General features: G+C 40.6%; 1 protein-coding gene across 3 annotated transcripts in view; it reads left to right on the top strand.

Annotated features, from left to right (window-relative positions):
* The window catches only part of PLPPR5 (phospholipid phosphatase related 5), a 137,637-nt gene that overhangs the window by 30,424 nt on the left and 84,840 nt on the right, over nucleotides 1–22,373 (top strand). For all 3 annotated transcript variants that reach the window (XM_055403656.2, XM_055403655.2, XM_055403652.2), the window contains exon 2: nucleotides 18,307–18,439. In XM_055403656.2, coding sequence (XP_055259631.1) covers nucleotides 18,307–18,439 — 133 coding nt within the window. The remainder of the gene's footprint in view (nucleotides 1–18,306; nucleotides 18,440–22,373) is intronic.

Raw genomic sequence — 22,373 nt, 5'->3', positions numbered from 1 at the left:
TTTTGACAGCCTGCAATAGGACTCAGGAGAGAAGCAAAATCTAAGATGATGCCTGACTTGGGCATTTGAACAAGTTTTCTGAAGGTTAAAGGGTCTGGATAAAATCAAATTCCTCCCAAGTGTAAAAGTCAGGTGTTCTTCTCTAAGGGCAGTTTGTTTACATGCATGTTCAAATATGTGTAAAAGTTAATGTGATTCTCACAAGGAGTGGTGGTAGGAAAATAGCAGAGAAACTGAGAAAGCTATATACAGAAGAGATAATGGATTTCAAAGTCAACTCTCTTTCCCTTAATAATTCATATGTGTAGAAATATTTTACATCAGTTCTGTAGGCTTCTACTGTTCTATTGCAAAGGATACATGCATGCATGCTCAATCATATCTGACTCTTTGCAACCCCGTAAACTGTAGCCCATCCTTTGTCCATGGGATTTCCCACGGAAGATTACTGGAATGGATTGCCATTTTCTCCTCCAGGGGATCTTCCTGGCCCAGGAATCGAACCTGTGTCTCTTGCGTCTCCTGCATTGGTAAGGAGATTCTTTACCACTGAGCCACCTATTCTGTTAAACATCTGCAAATACATATTTAGTCATTATTCCTTTGAGAAAAAAATATGAATCTGTAATTTTTCTTCAGAGTTTTAAAAATGAACTTCCTGCTAATATTATCTGAAACTCCTACCAAACTTCCGCATCACTAGTACTTCAAAATGACATTTTGGAGTAACAGGCTGATTGTAAAGTAAGATGCAGAAGGCTGGGAAGACATTGCAGTAATTAAATATTCCCAGCCCCACTGTACTCTGCCTATCCATACAGATTCTGTACATTTTGTTTGAATACATATAACTGTTCGTTATAGGTTTCCCAGGTGGCTCAGGGGTAAGGAATATGCCTGTCAGTGCAGGAGACGCAGGATTAACCCCTGGGTATCAAAGATCCCCTGGAGGAAGAAATGGCAACCTGCTCCAGAATTCTTGCCTGGGAAATCCCATGGACAGAGGAGTCTCGTGGGCTGCAGTCCATGGGTTCGCAAAGAGTTGTATACAACTTAGCAACTGAAACAACAGTTCTTCTTTAGAATATCTTATATGTAAGCCTCATCTAGCTTTTTTTAAACTTTTAGGACAAATTCCAAATTTGTGCTTTATTCAGGAAAGTTAATTGGGCGAATATATTCATAAGTGCAGAAGTTCAGGTGAAAAACTTTAACTGCTAGACTTTTCTTCTTAAAACAAAATAATAAAATATTACAATGTCAACTTTGACATTGAGTCATAAAGTAGGTTAACATGGATTTTGTAAAGTGCTTTGACTTCATTCCTGCAAAACCTTTAATGATGAATATAATATTAAAATTGGAGTTATGCTTCCAGGTCTGAATCTCAGGTTTGCCATTAGCTATTAGACTTTATGAAAATTATTTAATCTCTTTGTGCTCCAGTTTATCTGTGAAAGGTCTTCCCTTGTGGCTCAGCTGATAAAGAATCTGCCTGCAATGTGGGAGACCTGGGTTCGACCCCTGGGTTGGGAAGATCCCCTGAAAAAGGAAAAGGCTACCCACTCCAGTATTCTGGCCTGGAAAATTTATGGACTGTGTATAGTCCATGGGGTCTCAAAGAGTTGGACATGACTGAGCGACTTTCACTTATCTGTGAAAAGGAATAATGCCTACATCATAGGGTAGTTGTGAGGATCACAAATTGATAAATGTAAAGTGTTTAGAATAGTACCTGGTCCATGGTAAGTGTTTCATATATCACTTTTTGAAATGACAATGAAGGGAATGTATTTATAAATTTATATAATATGTATGTATCATAAGCTTAAATTAAGAGCATTTGGGATAAATAATCAGTTTTCTAAAACTTATTTCCCATTATATCTTGGAAACCCTTCTTTGGCTTTCTTATTGATGAAGTGAGCTGAATCAGAACTGTTAGGATTTCACATTTAAGTTATAATTATACATTTCCCTAATACGCTGGGAGCAATAAGCTGAAAAGTTATACATGCACCAAATGCAAGTGAGACCAGACTGCAAAATGAGCTTCTGTTCCAAGATTCATCTCATTCATTTATTTTTGGGTTTCAATCATGCTAGTTTTCATACATTCTCATCAGCATTTTTAATGATGGTAAAGTAGAAGGATTTCCTGTGTAATCAACTTTTTTCCCCCTTGCAAGAATGTTTTAAAAATAAAGTTCTTTAAATGTCTAGTCTTTTTTTTTTTTTCTAGTAAAAATGAATGGCCTTAACAGACATTTGTCATGCCAGTCTATTTAAAGATGAGAGAAATGAAAGCCAGGAAAACCGGAAGAAGATGGCCTCAAGAGAAAGATCTGTATGATGAATTTGAAATTGCAGGGAATACTGTTTCTCCTTTCCAAGGCAAAGCTGTCACCTCAGAAACCTGTTTTTTATGAAAAGGAGAGGGTTACACAGAGTATTAGAGTTTAGTCTGTTGAATACATATGTGGGTAAGGCACTTGAAGGTGACCACGAATCATTCAATCCTGGTATATTAATACAACAGAAACTTGCATTTTGGTCCAGGAGAAATCTTAACCAAACCAAAGTATAGATTCTCCAGGAAAAACAAAAAGGTAGAATTACTGTCTACTATAAGACGGTGGCTCAGATGGTAAAAAATCTGCCTGTAATGCAGGAGACACGGGTTCGATCCCTGGGTGAGGAAGATCCCCTGGAGAGGGGAATGGCAACCCACTCCAGTATTCTTGCCGGAAAAATCCCCATGGACAGAGGAGCCTGGCAGGCTGCAGTACATGAGGTTGCAGAGTCCAACACAACTTAGTGACTAACACTTCTGCTTTCCACATGAGACAGTAATGCAATATTTCAGGACCCGGGGTAATTCCCCCTGGATTCAATAGCCAGTAGACACTCCAAGGAAGTCCCGTGAGGGCAAATATAATTCTTCTGTACTGTAGAGAAGAAATGTCATTCTTTCTTAGCCATTGGTCGGAAAGGTCAGGTAAATCCCACTCTACTGCCCTGACTGCTTTCTGCTCACAAAAACATCTCAAAGCACTTCTTAAATGCCTCTTTATTTCCCACCTGTGTCATTTTTCAAAGTAGTATTTTTCTCTCTCACTGTGTGAATTAATTCTTGATCTCTTTGTTTTAGACATTCTCTACCTAATGTTAGGCGAGTAGTGAATGAGTGAATCATCGCTTTATAAAGTTAGTATTTCTCAGCTCTACTTTTTCTTTCTAACGAGCCCTAATTCTTTTATACAGTTATCGTAAATAGGTATATAGCTAATCCTTCCTAAATGTGAATTTTTCTCTTCTTAAAAAAATAAGAAGATTTTGCTTTTACTTACTTTCCCTAATGTTTCTGGGATATAATCTCTACCTAGAATAGATTGCTAAGTTTAGAGAAATTTGGGGAATGCTGCGCGGAAAAATAAACAGTTTTCCTTAACAGATTGTCATGCTTTGGGTCATGCAGGAAAGCTAGTTGGGAGGAAATTACACCTTTAAATGCAGAAAGTTCAGACAAGAAAGCTTTAACTGCCAGACTTTTCTTCCTAAATTAGAACAAAATAATAAAACAGTTCAGTGTCAACTTGAATGCCAGAACTGGACCGCATGGGGCTGAGTGAGTCCTGGCTTCCTGACTTCTTACCTGAATGCCCTTAGATAAGCGGTAATCTCTCTACACCTTAGTGACCTCATCTGTAAAATGAAGACAGTAGAATAATGCCATTCTGGGGCAGCTGGAAATTATGAATCTTGATGTGCTAATATGCATGTGACTCTCCAGGAGGAGTTAGAGTTTTAAGCTGATTTTTTTTCACCCAGGAGTCTCCCCACAGCCCCTCTTAAAAATCTCCTCAACATCCTGTTGAACTTAGTTTTAGAAGCACTGACAGAGGGACATTTAATTTTTGCTTGTGCTTCAGAGACTCATTTCTAGAAACTTTATTATGTTTAAGTCCCAAAGACTATTTAAATTTTCTCATGTTGCTTTTTTATTATTGATAAGAAGGAGGGAAATTAATTTAAACGTGTACTTTAGAAGAGCTTGAAAACAAGCTAATAACCTGTATACTAGTTTTTATTAGGGCTTCCCTTGTGACTCAGCTGGTAAAGAATCTCCCTGCAATGCGGGAGACCTGGGTTTGATCCCTGAGTTGAGAATATCCCCTGGAGACGGGAAAGCTTACCCACTCCCGTACTGTGGCATAGAGAATTCCGTGGACTGCGTTAGTCCATGGGGCCACAAAGAGGGAGACACAACTGAATGACACAGCTTTTATTTTATTGATGATGAACTAGCTCTGTTGAGGAATGACAGGGGCCTTATAACAGTACCAGCCTACAGGTTTGTGAACATACAGAATCTGACCTTATATGTTAAAAAATTTAAAAAAGAACACAAGTATACGGAGTGAATTTTATTACAGTGCTCTTGTGATTCATTTTTCTCATAGCTTATGTCTCCTACATTTATATGAACGGTTGAGCAAAGTATGGATATCATGCAAAATTTAATTAGCTTTTATTTCAATTAGGAAAGAAGTTTTCTTTAATGTTTTTTTTTTTTTACAAGCTTCTAATCATTAGATAGCATATTAAAAAGCAGAGACATTACTTTGCCAACCAAGGTCTGTCTAGTCAAAGCTATGGTTTTACCCGTGGTCTTGTATGGATTTGAGAGTTGGACTGTGAAGAAGGCTGATCACCGAAGAATCGATGCTTTTGAACTGTGGTGTTGGAGAAGACTCTTGAGAGTCCCTTATACTGCAAGGAGATCCAACCAGTCCATTCTAGAGGAGATCAATCCTGGGTGTTCATTGGAAGGACATGCTAAAACTGAAACTCCAATACTTTGGCCACCTCATGAGGCGAGTTGACTCACTGGAAAAGAGTCTGATGCTGGGAGCGATTGGGGGTGGGAGGAGAAGGGGACGACAGAGAATGAGATGGCTGGATGGCATTACCGACTCGATGGATATGAGTTTGGGTGAACTCCGGGAGTTGGTGATGGACAGGGAGGCCTGGCGCAAAGAGTCGGACACGACTGAGCGACTGAACTGAACTGAACTGAACTGAGTCATTAGAAAAATAAAAAGAATGCGTATAGCGTGTAAGTCTGCGTCTTGTTGTTGGGGAGACCGTGTTTCCTTTCTCTGTATCCTCATGCTGCTCCACCCCCATTCCGCATTGCATACACGTATGCAACCCCAGGCTCAGTGTCTGGACTTTCACAGTATTCCAGCTTATCTAACTGCTCTGTTATGCTGTTCCAGGCATCCCACATTCCCTTGCTTGCTTGCTAAGTCTCCTCAGTTGTGTCCAACTCTTTGCGCCCCTATGGACTGTAGCCTGCCAGGTTCCTCGGTGCGTGGGATTCTCCAGGCAACAATACTGGAGTGGGTTGCCATGCCCTCCTCCAGGGGGTCTTCCTGATCCAGGAATGGGACCCATGTCTCATGCATTGACAGGCTGATTCTTGACCGCTGAGCCAACAGGGAAGACCTGAGAGAGCTCAAGGGCTTATTGGAACACTAATGGTCTGAACCCTTGCCCACGGTTGCTGAGTCATTAGAATTGGGATGGAATCCAAGCAGCATTTTCATCCAGTTCCCAGGTGCTGCGGATGCTGCTGCTGTGGGGACCACATCTGAGAATCTCTGCCCATAGAGCATTCTCAAAAAAGCAGATTCCTTTAGTTTCCCAACTAAAAAATGATTCATTATGATTGCCCCATCCATTGGTTGCTTTCGTATCCCCTGTCATTTGCATTTGAACAGGAGTCTCCTTTTTAAAGACTACAAACCTGAATTCACAGGAATAAATCTAGTTCTTGGCTTCATATCCTTCACTCTAAGCTGCTTTTGACCCACTGTTGGGTTAAAACTGTCCTTTCCCTAGGGCATTGAGTCTTCTGGTTGCCGCACACCCGCATCATAACTGCCGCTAATAACGTGTAAAGGTTAAGAGCGTGGTCTCAGGAGGTGGACTGCCTTGGGTTGAGATGCTGGTTCCTCACTCCATACCCAGCCTGTGTACCCAACTGTAGGCGGTCTATCTCTGCCTGATATTCCTCATCCGCAGCTGGATTTCAATAACAGTGCCTATCTCATAGGATTGTTTTAAATATTAAATTTCACCGACTCAGTGGACATGAGTTTGAGCAAACCCCTATAGATAGTGAAGGACAGGGAAGCTTGGCATGCTGCAGTCCATGGGATGGCAAAAAGTTGGACGTAACTTTCCAACTGAACAACAACAAAAAATATTTCCAAAGTACTGAGAAGAGTCCCTAAAAAGTAGTACATGTCATGTAAGTTTTTTAAAAGCTTTTTCCTCAACTTTATTGAGACATAATTGACATATACCATTGTATAAGTTTCAAGTTACAGTGTGTTAATTTGATCCATTTTGTATTGCGAAACGATCACCACCATAGCATTAACCAACACCTCTCTCCCATCACACGATTACCATTTTCGTGTGTGTGGTGAGAATGGTTAAGATCTACTATTTTAGCATCATTCAAGTATATAATACAGTATTTTTAGCTATAATCGCCATGCTGTATATTAAACTCCCAGAAGATGTTTATTTTATAACTAAAAGTTTGTGCCCTTTGACAGGCATATCTGCATTTCCCAAACTTCCCAGTCCCTGGGATGCAAACCACTTTTCTACTCTCTGTTTCCATGAATTTCACTGTTTCTGTTTTGTTTTTTTTTTTTAGATTCCATGTGTAAGTGATCCCATGCAATATTTATCTGATTTATTTCACTTGGCATAATTCCCTTAAGGTTCATTCACATTGTCACAAATTGTGGAATTTCCTTCTTTCTTATGGTGGATAGTATCCCGCTACATTGGCGTGCTGTGATTCATGGGGTCGCAAAGAGTCGGACATGACTGAGCGACTGAGCTGAACTGAACTGAACATATATATGAAACATCTTTATTATCCATTCATCTGTAAATGAACACTTAGGTTGTTTCCTATCTTAGATACTTTGAAAAATGTCACAATGAATATAAGAGTACAGATGTCTCTTCAGTATTCTGATTTCAGTTCCTTTAGATAAATACTCCTCAGATGTGGGATTGCTGGATTACATGGTAGTTCTATTTTTAATTTTTTGAGACGCCTCCATATGGTTTTCTGTAGTAGGTGATCACTGACCTAGAGCCAGACATCTTGGAATGTGAAGTCAAGTGGGCCTTAGAAAGCATCACTACGAACAAAGCTAGTGGTGGTGATGGAATTCCAGTTGAGCTATTTCAAATCTTGAAAGATGATGCTGTGAAAGTGCTGCACGCAATATGCCAGCAAATTTGGAAAACTCAGCAGTGGCCACAGGACTGGAAAAGGTCAATCTTCATTCCAATCCCAAAGAAAGGCAATGCCAAAGAATGCTCAAACTACTGCACAATTGCACTCATCTCACACGCTAGTAAAGTCGTGCTCAAAATTCTCCAAGCCAGGCTTCAACAATATGTGAACCGTGAACTCCCAGATGTTCAAGCAGGTTTTAGAAAAGGCAGAGGCACCAGAGATCAAATTGCCAACATCCGCTGGATCATGGAGAAAGCAAGAGAGTTCCAGAAAAACATCTATTTCTGCTTTATTGACTATGCCAAAGCCTTTGACTGTGTAGATCACAATAAACTGTGGAAAATTCTGAAAGAGATGGGAATACCAGACCACCTGACCTGCCTCTTGAGAAACCTGTATGCAGGTCAGGAAGCAACAGTCAGAACTGTACATGGGACAACCGACTGGTTCCAAATAGGAAAAGGAGTACGTCAAGGCTGTATATTTTCACCTTGCTTATTTAACTTATATGCAGAGTACATCATGAGGAACGCTGGGCTGGAAGAAGCACAAGCTGGAATCAAGATTGCCAGGAGAAATATCAATAATCTCAGATATACAGATGACACTACCCTTATGGCAGAAAGTGAAGAGGAACTCAAAAGCCTCTTGACGAAAGTGAAAGAGGAGAGTGAAAAGGTTGGCTTGAAGCTCAACATTCAGAAAACAAAGATCATGGCATCTGGTCCCATCACTTCATGGGAAGTAGATGGAAAAACAGTGGAAACAGTGTCAGAGTTTATTTTTTTGGGCTCCAAAATCACTGCAGATGCTGATTGCAGCCATGAAATTAAAAGACGCTTACTCCTTGGAAGGAAAGTTATGACCAACCTTGATAATATATTAAAAAACAGAGACATTTATTTGCCAACAAAGGTCCGTCTAGTCAAGGCTATGGTTTTTCCCGTGGTCATGTATGGATGTGAGAGTTGGACTGTGAAGAAAGCTGATCGCCGAAGAATTGATGCTTTTGAACTGTGGTGTTGGAGAAGACTCTTGAGAGTCCCTTGTACCGCAAGGAGATCCAACCAGTCCATTCTAAGGGAGATCGATCCTGGGTGTTCATTGGAAGGACGGATGCTAAAGCTGAAACTGCAATACTTTGGCCCCCTCATGCGTCGAGTTGACTCACTGGAAAAGACTCTGATGCTGGGAAAGGTTGGGGGTGGGAGGAGAAGGGGACGACCAAGAATGAGATGGCTGGATGGCATCACCGACTCTGTGGACATGAGTTTGAGTGAACTCCGGGAGTTGGTGATGGATAGGGAGGCCTGGCGTGCTGTGATTCATGGGGTCGCGGAGAGTCGGACACGACTGAGCGACTGAACTGAACTGAACTGTACAAGCTTGCTTTCTGATCAACAGGCCAGCAATGCACAAGGGTTGCCTCTTCTCCATACCTTGCCAACACTTGTCATCTCTTATGTTTTTTTTGATAGCCATTCTGACAAGTGTGAAGTAATATCTCACTATGGGTTTGCTTTGCATTCCCTGTTGGTTAGTGATGTTGGGCACCTTTTCATGTACCTGTTGGTCTTTTGTATATCTTTTTTTGAAAACTGCCTATTCAGTTCCTTTGTACACTTTTAATTGGGTTGGTTTTTGTTGTTGTTGTTTCTATTGAGATGTGTGAGTTCTTATATGTTTTGAATTAGTATTAGTGAAAGTCACTCAATCGTGTCTGACTCTGCAACCCCATGAACTGTACAGTCCATGGAATCCTCCAGGCCAGAATACTGGAGTGGGTAGCCTTTCTCTTCTCCAGGGGATCTTCCCAACCCCTTATTGGATACATGATTTGTATGTATTTTCTCCCATTCCATAGGCTGAATGTTTTATCTTGTTGTTTCCTTTGCTTTGTTGGAGCTTTATATTAGCTATTATTAAAAATTTCCCAGATTTGCCTCTCAGAGTATCACCTTCATGATTTCTATCATGGCAGCATATCACCTCAACTATCATTTATTTCTTCTTCAAACCAATCTACTTTACCAACATTATTATAAAAGAACACGTATTACTATAAATGGAATACCAGCATCATTTGATACAGAAGGTAACCATAAATACAGTGAAAATCAATGTTTTTTGTTTTTATTCTAGACCGTTATTTTCTGCAGAACACTCTGAGCCTGAGATTTAACCCTTTTTTATGAAAAGCAGGTAAATTGACAAGTTCTAGGCATTGTCACATTTCAGTGACAGACCCACATTTCCGTGACTCATACACTAGAGTTTATCATCCACTCACGTAGTAGTCCAGTGCAGGCCCGTTACCTCTGGGGACCTGGCCTCCTTCACTTTGTGGCACCCAACAACTGCTGGACCCAGAAATCTCTTTTCTTCTAGTCAGCAGATAGAGGCAGAGAACATGGAGAAAGACAGATGATTTGTTGCCTTTTAGCTCTGAAACTGTCATAAGTCACTCATCCCTTGCTATAAGTCACCTAGAGGCAGGTGTGCAGGAAATGTGGGTCCAGGCTAAGTAGCTACTTTATGCTATGAAATCGAGAACACAAGTTTTTTTGGTCAAATTCTGACATATATACAGATTATAGCAAGACATAGCCATGGTTTCTTAAATGCTAGGAGGAATCATACAACTATTACTTCTTTGGGAAAGGGAAAGTGTTAGTCACTTAGTCGTGTCTGACGACCCCATGAACCATAGCCCACCAGGCTTCTCTGTCTATGAGATATGGGATTCTCCCGGCAAGAATACTGGGGTGGGTAGACATTCCCTTCTCCAGGGGATCTTCCTGACCCAGGGATTGAACCCAGGTCTCCTGCATTGTAGGCAGATTCTTTACCATCTGAGTCACCAGGGAAGCCAAATATTATTTTTTTTAGTTCAATTTATTCTCCTCTCTCTCAACCTCAGTTTTACTCAGAAACTGTTCCAAGAAGTTAGCAACTGTCTTACTTAGCAAGTATGAAATCCATATATACATGGGAGAAACCTGTTTCTCTATATCATGATACAAAGTTAATAAGATAGTACCCAATGTAGCTTTTTATCTCGTAGGACTTATGCTAAAGCTGAAACTGCAATACTTTGGCCACCTCATGCGATGAGTTGACTCACTGGAAAAGACTCTGATGCTGGGAAAGGTTGGGGGCAGGAGGAGAAGGGGATGACAGAGAATGAGATGGCTGGCTGGCATCACCGACTCTGTGGACATGAGTTTGAGTGAACTCCGGGAGTTGATGATAGACAGGGAGGCCTGTCGTGCTGTAATTCATGGGGTCACGGAGAGTTGGACACGACTGGGCAACTGAACTGAACTGATAGCTTAGAACTTTCCTTGGATAGATGGGAAATGAGCTCACTCTCTATATATGTATCTTTATAATAACCAAGAATGCATGATGTGTTTGATAGGAACCCACATATAAACCTGCTACCCTCCTACATTTTAAAATTTAACTGTGTGCCATTACTAAACTTTTATGAATTCAGGTTGCTTTTCATGTATTATTTGACGTATATCTGAAATGTATGAGAGGCATGCCGAGTGCCATCACACTGATGGCATGATTGCTGCTGCTGCAGTACATCTGAAATATTTCTCTTGTACTAATCTCAAGCTGATGAAGCATGGGTATGTTTGAGTGGCCACCAGTTGAAGGGGAGAGGAATTTCTCATTGGATTTTTTATAAATGAAAACATGAAGCTGTTTGGAGTTTGACTATGATGTCATAAGAAAAAACTTGGTTCAGTTTGTCATTAAGAAATACATCTCCCAGAGGGTCAGCCTTTGGGAGTTGAGGTATGAGGTCAGCATGTGCTCATAATAGAGATATTTATACTTAGTGGTTTATGATTCACAGCTGCATTTTTGTAGCTTGCTATTCATCAGCCAGCTGGGGCATTTTACTCACTGAACAGGGTGGAAGATAAAAACAGAACTGAATACCAGATCTATTCTCAAAGATGAGATGGAGACATGGCTGGGTCATTTAGGAAGGGGGGTGGTGTATAGGTACAGCTTGATAAGCAAGATAGGGTTCATGGAGCTTCATGGTGTCACCACTGAGTTCAGTAAAGCATGACAGATGGCTCGGTTGGAGGATGATGTATTATAGTGCTAGGACAGAGTACTTAGAACATAGTACTCCATTTTGGTTGCTCAGTGGACTGTGGGGCTTCCATTTTCAGGGCGGGAGAGGTTCAGGAGCACAACTGTTTGTTCCAGGGATGTAGACTGTCAGGTTCGGTGGGGAGGGGAGTGTGACTCAAGGAACAGCAGAATTGCTCACGCACAGCCCTGTGAGGTAGTGACAGCCCTCCAGTATCAGCTCCCTAGCCCTTGGTGGGCGTCTTATCACATTCTGGATATATTGTCCTAGATCTCGAGTGAACTTCCACAGACACTGCTTCAGGGTTTCCTGTAGAACTGGGGGAGCAGGGGCCTTCGCCTCTCTTGGCAGAGGAGGGCTGGTGGTGGGATGAGGTTAGTGAGTCCGTATGAGGGGAACTGGAAAACAGATGCAAGAAATGAACTGAGGGTTTCCTGCTGTGTTCTTACTGTGCCAGCTTACACCTCCCTCTCCCATTAGAGTCTTTTTTCCTTTTTCTATTATATCCCAGTGAATGAGAATCTTTGCTGAGGTGGGGGAGGAATGCCCCCTATGAACTGCTGGCCCTCAGGAAATCAGCTGATTTTCCCCACCAGGGCCACTGATGTCCTTCCCAGTGTTCTACTCCGCCTCACTCTCTGTAGCCAGCTGCAGCCTGTGGCAGGCAGGAGGAGGGTCCATGCTCACTTAACACTGTTGATCCCCTCAGCTCTCTCTGGAAACAGCTTTCATTTATAAGTTCACAGAGAAAGGGAATTTTATCAAGGAAAACTGCAAAGGATAGAGTGACAAAGGTTTTAGCATCTGCATCTCTTGCTTCTGTATCTTTGTCCTGTCATATTTCCTGTCTCCCACTCCCAGGAGAGAAAACAGTCAATTAGGATCTTTCACCAAGAGCTTCTTTGGGAATCTAGTGAAAATGGCAGGCAGTGACTCCTGATTAAGAACTTCTCTTGACAATGGTGGTGAAATGACCAAACTACCAGGTCCTCAGTTACATATAAGAACCAAAAGCATGCAGTAGAAATATGAAGAAATTTCTCTGAAAACAGAACCTCAAAAAAACAATAAAATGGCAGAGTTAGAAAGGATGGTGTGAAACTCTTTTGGTCTTTGTTGGAAGATTGGAATGTGCGTCAAAAGGATCAGGGAAGTCTTTCTATACTCAGTTCTCTTTTCTCTTATACTTAGAGACCCCAGGAGCTGTAAAGGTGCTTTGTGCCCCAACAAGTTTCCCTTAAAACTATAGAAATACGATGGAACTCCTGGGTGTGACTTGAGTCTTGAGGAGTGTCAGAGTGGAGCAGGGAGGTGATCTGGCTTAACCTGGAAAAATTAGAGGAAAGGGTTACACAGTCCTAGATAGAGGCTGTGGTCAAAATAGCTCTAATCTTGGATTCAAATTTTGGCTGTGCCAAGAATACACATGATTAACTTCTTTATTTCTCTCTGGATCGGTGTCCTTATCTCTAAGGGCAGACTGAGCTAAATTTCATTCATTCTAGCAGCCATTCTTATTCATTGCCAGTCACCGTGCTTTAATATGAAAGTATAAAGAAAACATTATACAATCCTTGTCTCAGAGAACCTCTCAATTAAGTGGAGGAGACAGATGTTGCTGATACTTATAAAAGCATGTGTAAAGTACCATAATAAATGTACAAAGTGCTGTTGGAACACAGAGAGGGAGGGATGGCTTGTCCCAGGAATAGAGCTGCAGCAGAGTAGGCAATATGTAAATCATGCCTTAAGAACAGAACTGCCTACCGTTGCCCAAGTATAAAAGCCAGAATATATGGGAATGCCTGGTATGTTTGAGAATGAAAATGTTTAGCTGTGACTATAACATAGCGTGTCTGGAGGTTTGTAAGAGAAGCTGAAAAAGATGGGTTTAGGATCATCTGTAAATAGTCTGTTACAACAGCTCCTGTTATTCCATTACCTATGAAGACACTGGAAATTGTAAATAGAGGACCTGGATTTCACATAATCTGAGCAGGGAATACGAAAGCACAGAGGTGAGTTCTGATGATGCTTTAATGCAGGAAAGAAATGATGAGGGACTTAATTTTTAATTAGGGATAATGATAGAAGTGGACATATTTGAAATATAATGAAAATATAAGAACACTGGTGGTGGTGGAATGGTTTATTCATTATCACATTTGACTCTTGTGACCACATGGACTGTGGCCTACTAGGCTTTTCTGTCCATGGGATTTCCCGGGCAAGAATAATGGAGAGAGTTACCGTTCCTCCTCCAGGGGATCTCCCGACCCAGGGATCAAACCAGGGTCTCCTGTATTGCAGGCAGTCTCCTCTATTGCAGGTGGATTCTTTACTGGACTGAGCCACCAGGGAAGCTGACAGGATTTAACAGTTGATAGAGGCAAAGGAAGGAAATGAAGGTTTTAGTGTCAGGGTAAAGGTGAGAATTTCAGCCTGTATGTCCAACGTGGCAGGAGGTTTAGGGTGGGAGACAGGAATTTCGTTTCGGATGGGAAGGCTTGGAGCACTTCAACATGCCAATCTGAGCATGCAGAGATTTTGCAATGTAATAAGTGGTTTTGCTATGTGATAAGTGGAGATTTGCATCTGGAGCCCAAGAGAGAGAAATATTTAGTTGCAGGGGTTGGTAAAGCCTTAGGAGAAATGAAGTCCTCTAGAGTGGGCTTCTGACAGGCTAAGAGAAAAAGAATCAAAATAAAAATCAAGGAACATAGAATTTAGGTCTGCAATTCACTGACCAGAGAGAGCCTCTACCTCCAAGGCAAACTTAATCCACCTTAGCCTGTGTTCAGGTCAACTTGAGAGCTACCAGGAGAAATGCTATCTCCTTTCCTGTTCTAATACTGCCTTCTCTGTAGGGCTTGCATCAGAACTCTCTCTATCTGTCTAATAATTATTCTTCCTTGAAGTGTAGTAAGGATCACCCCCTATCTTTCTTTTATGTCATGTTAATTTAGGTTCTCCTAGGGGAAAAACGTGAAAGTGTTAGTTGCTCAGTTGTGTCTGACTCTTTGTGACCCCATCGGCTATAGCCCACCAGGCTTTTCTGTCCATGGAATTCTCCAGGCAAAAATACTGGAGTTGGTTGCTTGTTTCCTTCTCCAGGGGATTTTCTTGACCCAGGGACTGAACCCGAGTCTCCTGCATTGCAGGCAGATTCTTTACCATCTGAGCGCCTGGTTCTCCCAAAAGCAGGCACCAAATGTGATTTGATAAGAGATTTATCAAGGGAAACATTTGTAAAAAACAAAAGTTGGAGGGTGGTAAGCCAGAGAAGGCAAGGAGAGCATTCAGGTTATGATAAAGATCTGACTCATGTGAAGGAGAGAGGGAAGGAAGAAGGATGGGGTAGGAGGCACCTCAGAGTACAGCATAGTTCCAAGAAAAATTTGACCAGAATTGTGGGGAGCCTTTATGTCACATCTCGGAGGAATAGACTCAGCTGAATTCCCCCACCGTGCTTAGCCATTTCTAGGAGAGCCCACAGGCAGTGACTCAGTCACATGCATGCTCAGTCACTTCAGAGTTGTGTCCAACTCTTTGCAACCCTATGGCCTATACTCTGCCAGGCTCCTCTTTCCATTAGATTGTCCAGACAAGAACACTGCAGTGGCCCTCGTCCAGGGATCTTCCCGACCCAGGGATCAAACCTGCGTCTCCTGCAAGCCTCCTGCATTGCAGGCTGATTTTTTACCCACTGAACCATCTGGGAAACCTGTGACTCAGTAATTAATCCAAAGGAGTGACAACGGGGACCATCAGACCAAAAACCTCCCAGAGCAGAGATCCTAGTGGCACACATTTCATGGCCACCAGAGAGGCCTTCAGTGAGTCAGTGACAATGCCAAAATGTTCTACTGGCACTTATTATCCGCACCAGTCAAAACTCAGCATGTACAGCCTTCCACCATAGTTTCATTTTGTGTCCACCCAACTAGGTTATAAACCCTTCTTTAAAGATCAGTGCAGTGTCCTTAACTCAGAGGCATCTAGGTATTCACCATAATAAGAATTGTGCTATTTTCTATTTTCATTACTTGAATTTATCTGAGAGTTGTAACAGTGGGAGTTTTGATGTAGGAAGTTGAGATGGGGGAAGTTAATATGATTTGGTTGAGGAGTCCCATAGATATTGCAGTGAGGGAGGGAGAATTAGAGCATGGAAAGTAGACATACCCACTAAAAAAAAGCAGACACTAGAGCCTAGGCACATGCATTTGATTAGGTAAAGGCCAGGTATGCAAACAAAACACAGTATCCAGAGAACATGATGGAAATTTCTAGTCTAGGCAAGAGCTAGCAGGGAGGTGGTCCAGCAAGATGTAATGGATAGGAGTTTGAAGTAGACATCACTGCAACTCTTTGAAAACTAACCTTTATACCCACAGGGCAGTTTTCAGAAACCGTATCATACCTTCTTAACCTTGATTAATTGGACCAGAAGAGACACCTGTCTCAAGCTGAACCTTTCAGGAATTTTGACTCCAGGTTCAGTAAATCTAATTAGTTGAATTTTCCTTGAACTGAGCTGACATGTTCAACACAGAGTTCTTGGAGCCTGCTGGGGCACTGATAGACACTAAGAAGCAGGAGACGCAGATTGCAGAAAGAAAAGAATGAGTCAGACATACAGAGAACTGAGGTGAGAGCGTGACTCCAGAAAAGAAGAATGAGACTGGGAGAATGGTTGCCTGGACTCCTGAGACATTTCCAACCCTGGACCTGATCCTGTGCGTTACAACACTAGGGTCTGCCAACCTTAGATTACATTCCCTATTCTTCTTAATCCAGTTTGAGTGGGATTCTTTTAGTGGTTCAGGTGGTGAAGAATATGCCTGCAATGCAGGAGACCTGGGTTCAATCCCTGGTTTAGGAAGATCCCCTGGAGAAGGGCATGGCAACCACTCCAGTATTCTTGCCTGGGAAATCTCACGGACAAAGGAGCCTAGTGGGATATACAGTCCACAGAGGCACAAAGAGTCATACACTACTGAACAGCTAACCCACACACACTTTTAGTGGTAGCCAAATAATATTGATCTTAACAGTGTTTGTCAGGTATGCTCAAGGTATAAACAGAAAACTCAGAAAAGTGCGATATGCAGAGAGACAGACAAGCAAAAGGTTATCATTAGGAAAACTCGGAAGAGTCGCCTGAACAAGGCAGCCTTTAGTCTGGTAACTATAAATGCGTAAGCAAGTCAGAAACTAGGCACACAGAACCTGGTTACAGGAACTAGGGTATAGGGTAGAGCCTTCACTGCAGGAACAAAGCAGAAAATGTTGGTTATTAGGAATCAAGTAAAAGTCAGAGGCAGACGAAGACCTCTGACTACTGAGGATGAATTAATTCACAGACTCAGAATTCTTGGATATCTGCTACAGTCTAGGGACTGTAGTGTGTTAACAGACTGAGCTTGGGGTTCAGTGTACTGTCGGATGGAGCCAACCTGTCAGTGGAGACACCATAATACCTGCCCTGGAGAAGAGGAGGCTCAGAGGGCAGAATCAGGGCACCAGTCAGCTGATTATGTGGAGTGGATGATATGTTAGAATTTGAAACATTCTGGACAAAACAGACTTGGAAAAAGTTGAAGCTGAAAACTCAGAAAGTAACTTTCAAGGAGAAGCAGAGAGGAAGGTAGGCCGTGAAAGAGTGATTCAGAACAGGAGATAAGAAGGTGTCAGACACTTAGCTTGTCTATTTGTCAGCGTCTCCTAGGGCCCTGGTGGCAGCTGATGAACCTGAAAAAGTACCTCTTGTGCCTGTTTAGGCTGAATGAACTGTTTTATCACAAACCTGCTCTACTTTGCCAGTTAAAAACTTCAGGAGGATTTGGAAAACTTTAGCCTTTCCTAATTCAGTTGTGCCTCACCAGACAGACAAGACTAGATTCCTTTAAATTAATTCAGTTCAACATCTTCTGGTTAAAACTTGAACCCTCACATACTTGTAAGAAGAAATATAGTAGAAGAAAAGGAGACTGAAGGAAGGATAAAAATTCAGAGATACCTCATGATACCTCTGTTGCATACAGATATTGGGATACATATTGGGATAAAATTAAGTCAAACACTTGATCTCCTGTGATCTCCTTGTCTACCTCCCACTTAGAATTTTGGATATCCTGTAATCATAGATATTGCTTTTCACAAAGACCCTAAAATCACTTCTCTAGTGGGTGTCAGGGAGTCCCCATATACTCTTATATTTAACCTTGATAAGATGACCTAAAAAGTAACCTAAACAATGACAAATTAAGAGATGTGCTATTGGTTCTGATTTCTTTTCTCATAATCTTATTTCTAGTGTGGTTGTTCATGGTATTAAATAGTCAAAAGATCGAGGACTGAGTCAGAAATTTCTGTCTGGCTTGTGATTGGCCTTATGGGGAGCAAATTGTTTAACCTCCTCAAGCTCTCATTTCCTCATCAATATTATTATGACCCATGACACTTGCTCCGGTACCTTGCTGGGTGATGTTTATTAATTGGGGTAGAGTTGCTTTATAATATTGTGTTAGTTTCTGTTGTACAATGAAGTGGATCAGTTACATGTATACATATATCCTCTCCCTTTGGGACCTCCATCCCACCCCACCTCCTATCTCATACCGTATTGATTTCATGCATTTTTGAATTGAGAGAAATATGGGTTTTATATATACGGGGGGGGGGAGGTTATAATAAAAGGGTTTGGTCAGCCAAACATGGTTCAGCTTTATATTGAGATTGTTACTACTCAAAAGAACTCCTTTTTATTCATTTTTTAAAAGAAGACATATTCTGCATTTATGCTGGTTAAGTTCTAATATTCTTTAATCTTTTATTTCCTTGCAAGATAATAGTTGGAGAAACTGCTGTGTTTTGCCTACAACTGGCCACAAGGGATTTTGAAAACCAGGAGAAAACTATTTTAACTGGAGACTGTTGCTATATAAACCCACTGGTGAGGAGAACTGTACGATTTCTTGGTATGTGTTCATTGAATTGTTTTTAATGTTTCTGAAATAATGTTTATGTATAAGCTAATCTTTAAAATGACCAGCATTTTAACTGTTTGCAAATATTAGGTTATATTTTCTTTGAAATGTGTCAATTTGGTTTTAAAATAAGCACTTCATATTATTTTCTCTCCTGTTTTGCAAAACTCCACTTCTTGGTATAATTTCCACATTATTTTAAGGAAAAAAAAAATCCCACCACACTTGAATATTTAATATTCTAAAAGGAGCTAAAAATTATGTAAATAAAAGAAATGGTTTAGTTTTTGTTAAATTTCAGAAACAGTGCTTAGGTAGAAATGATGATTTAGGTTGATTACTGAGTATCACAAAAGAGAAAAAAAGAATAACTGGACAAATAAAAGAAATGCTATATTTGTTAATTATAATAAGTGGCATTCCATGAACTACGTCTCAATTGTTGCTTTTTTTTGTAATACCAACAAAATTGTATTGGTGATTTTATTAAGGGACAAGATTTAATGATACTTTAAATCTCAGATTCTAGCACTAATGCATATGAATATTGATAAATTACTGAAAATCATTTCAATAGACATTTGGCCAAGGCAAGTTTTTTAACTGAAACAATTAAACTTAATATAGATTATTATTTCCTGGCTTTATCAAATAAGAAAAAATACAACTGTATATACTAAACAACATTTAGGATAAATTCTTATTAATGTTAAGATTAAGGCTTCTATAACCCTTCGATGTTTTTCTCATATTGATGGGATCAAAATGACGACTGTGGAGAAACTGTGCTTCAGTTCAGTTCAGTTAGTTCAGTTGCTCAGTCGTGTCCAACTCTTTGAGACCCCATGAATCATGACATGCTTGGCCTCCCTGTCCATCTCCAACTCCTGGAGTTTACCCAAACTCATGTCCATCGAATCGGTGATCCCATCCAGTCATCTCATCCTCTGTCGTCCCCTTCTCCTCCTGTCCCCAGTCCCTCCCAGCATCAGGGTCTTTTCCAATGAGTCAACTCTTAGCATGAGGTGGCCAAAGTATTGCAGTTTCAGCTTCAGCATCAGTCCTTCCAATGAACACCCAGGATCGATCTCCTTTAGAATGGACTGGTTGGATCTCCTTGCAGTCCAAGGGATTCTCAAGAGTCTTCTCCAGCACCACAATTCAAAAGCATCAATTCTTCGGCGATCAGCTTTCTTCACAGTCCAACTCTCACATCCATACATTACCACTGGAAAAACCATAGACTTGACTAGATGGACCTTTGTAGGCAGAGTAATGTCTCTGCTTTTTAACGTGTTATCTAGGTTGGTCATAACTTTCCTTCCAAGGAGTAAGCGTCTTTTCATTTCATGGCTGCAGTTACCATCTGTAGTGATTTTGGAGCCCAAAAATATAAAGTCTGATACTGTTTCCACTGTTTCCCCATCTATTTCCCATGAAGTGATGGGACCAGATGCCATGATCTTAGTTTTCTGAACACTGTGCTTAGATCACCTAATCTATATAAAAGTCCATTAAAGACTAATCAGATGTCATCATGACTTTAATGCTCTCTGGAGATGAAAGGTCTTCATATCTAAGAGTGTTCTTTTTATTGCCATCCACTTATATATCCCCATCATAGCTCTCATTTATACTGTTGAAGGGATAACTTTTATGTAAAACTTCAGAAGTTATATTTGTCATATACATCAGTACTGTATTCTTGACCCATTTAATCTTTGCATGAGAACCATTTAATAACAAAATAAACAATAATATACTCAGAACTGAAGTGTTTTTGATGAAACTGAACCTTCCTAAGTTCTGTTAAATTATATTATGCCTACTTAAATAAAATTTATTTGTTTGCACCCATATTTCTAAAGAATATGCAGGCATACCTCCCAAGATATTTGAACTCAGTTCTAGACCACTCCAGTAAAGTGAATATCATAATGAAGTGAGTCACATGACTTTTTTGGTTTCCCAGTGCATATAGAAGTTATAGTTATACTATATTTTAGTATATTGAAAAAGTACATACTTTAATTAAAAATACCTTTAGAAATAAAAATGGTTAAAAAATGCTAATCATCATTGGAACCTTAATAAATTGTAATCTTTTTGCTGGTGGAGATTCTTGCCTCAGCTGATCATACTGGTAGAATCTGAAGATTGGGGTGGCTGTGGCAATTTCTTAAAATAGGATAATAACGAAGTTAGCCATAGTGATTGACTCTTCCTTTCTCTAATGATTTCTTTGTATCATGCAATGCTGCTTGATAGCATTTTACCCATGATAGAACTTCTTTTGAAGTTATAGTCAGTTCTCTCAAGCCCTGCTGCTGCTTTATGAAGTATTTAAAATCCTTTGTTGTCATTTCAACAATCTTCACAGCATCTTCACCAGAAGTAGACTCCAGTCTCAAGAAACCACTTTCTTTGCTCATCTGTGAGAAGCAAATCCTCACCCATTCAAGTTTTATCATGAGCTTGCAGTGATTCAGTCAAATCTTCAGGCTCCACTTCTAATTCTTTTGTTATTTCCACCACATCTGCGGTTACTTCCTCCACTTAGTTCTTGAACCCCTCAAAATCATCCATGAGGGTTGGAGTCAATTTCTTTCAGACTCCTATTAATGTTAATATTTTAACCTCTGCTTATGAATTATGGATGTTCTTAATGGTATCTAGAATAGTGAGTACTTTGCAGAAGATTTTAAAATGCCTTTGTCCAGAACTATCAGAGGAATCCCTATGTATGGCAGCTACAAATTTATGAAATGTACTTCTTAAGTAATAATGTTACTGATCCCAAGCTCACTCTGCTCACTGTACAACAGGCCAATTAACCCAAGAAACCAAGTGTTGAGGCAAGGAATATGACTTTGTTTGGAAAGCTGGCTGACCAAGAAAATGGCAGACTAATATCTCAAAATGACCATCTTATTGGAGTCTGGGTGCCAACTTCTTTTATAGAACAGAGAGGAAAAGGAGGCGAGGAAGTAAAGTAAAAAGGTATTTATCTTGCAAAATAGGGGATATGTTAATTTCTTCTTCTGAGCAGCCATTCACAGGTGGGCTGGGTCAGACTGTCTCTAACAAAGACAGAGAGACAGGGTTCCTGGAGACAGACCATTATGTGTGATATAGTAAAAAAGCAATGAAAAGTGAAGATTAAAATCAAAGAAACAGATCCAACATGGAATCCTAATTGGCTCTTCCCTGCCACAGTAAGACTTGAAAATAAAAAGTTCTCCTTGATCCATGACCTGCAGAATGATGTTGTGTTGGCAGGCATGAAAACAACATTAATCTCATTGTACATCTCCATCAGAGCTCTTGGGTGACCAGTTGCATTGTCAGTGAGCAGTAATAAACTTTAATATTTTTTTCTAAACAGTGGGTTTTAACTATGGGCGTAAAATATTTAGTAAACCTGTTATGAACAGATAATCTGTTGTCCAAACCTTGTGGTTCCATTTATAGAGCACAGGCAGAGTATATTTGGCATAACTCTTTAGGACCCTAGACTTTTCAGAATAGTAAGTGAGCGTTGGTTTCACCTTAAATTCACCAGCTGCATTAGCCCCAAAGAAGAGAGTCAACCTGTTTTTTGAAGCTTTAAAGCCAGGCATTTTCTTCTTTCTAGATCTGAAAGTGCTTGGTGGTATCTTCTTCCAATAGAAGGCTGTTTTATCTACATTGAAAATCTGTTCTGTAATGTAGATACCTTCATTAATGATCTCAGCTAGGTCATCTGAATAACACTGCAGCTTCTGTGTCAGCACTTGATGCTTCACCTTATACTTTCCTTCCCTGGAGATGACTTCTTTCCTTAGACCTCATGAATCATCCTCTGCTAGCTTCAATTCACGGAGAAGGCAATGGCAAGCCACTCCAGTACTATTGCCTAGAAAATCCCATGGATGGAGGAGCCTGG

Source organism: Moschus berezovskii, chromosome 4 (genome assembly GCF_049115385.1).
Source record: "Moschus berezovskii isolate FMDL1 chromosome 4, NW_MosBer_1.0, whole genome shotgun sequence".
Classification (NCBI taxonomy): domain Eukaryota; kingdom Metazoa; phylum Chordata; class Mammalia; order Artiodactyla; family Moschidae; genus Moschus; species Moschus berezovskii.
Note: the sequence above shows the minus strand (reverse complement) of the source record. Positions and strands in the feature narration are given on the sequence as shown.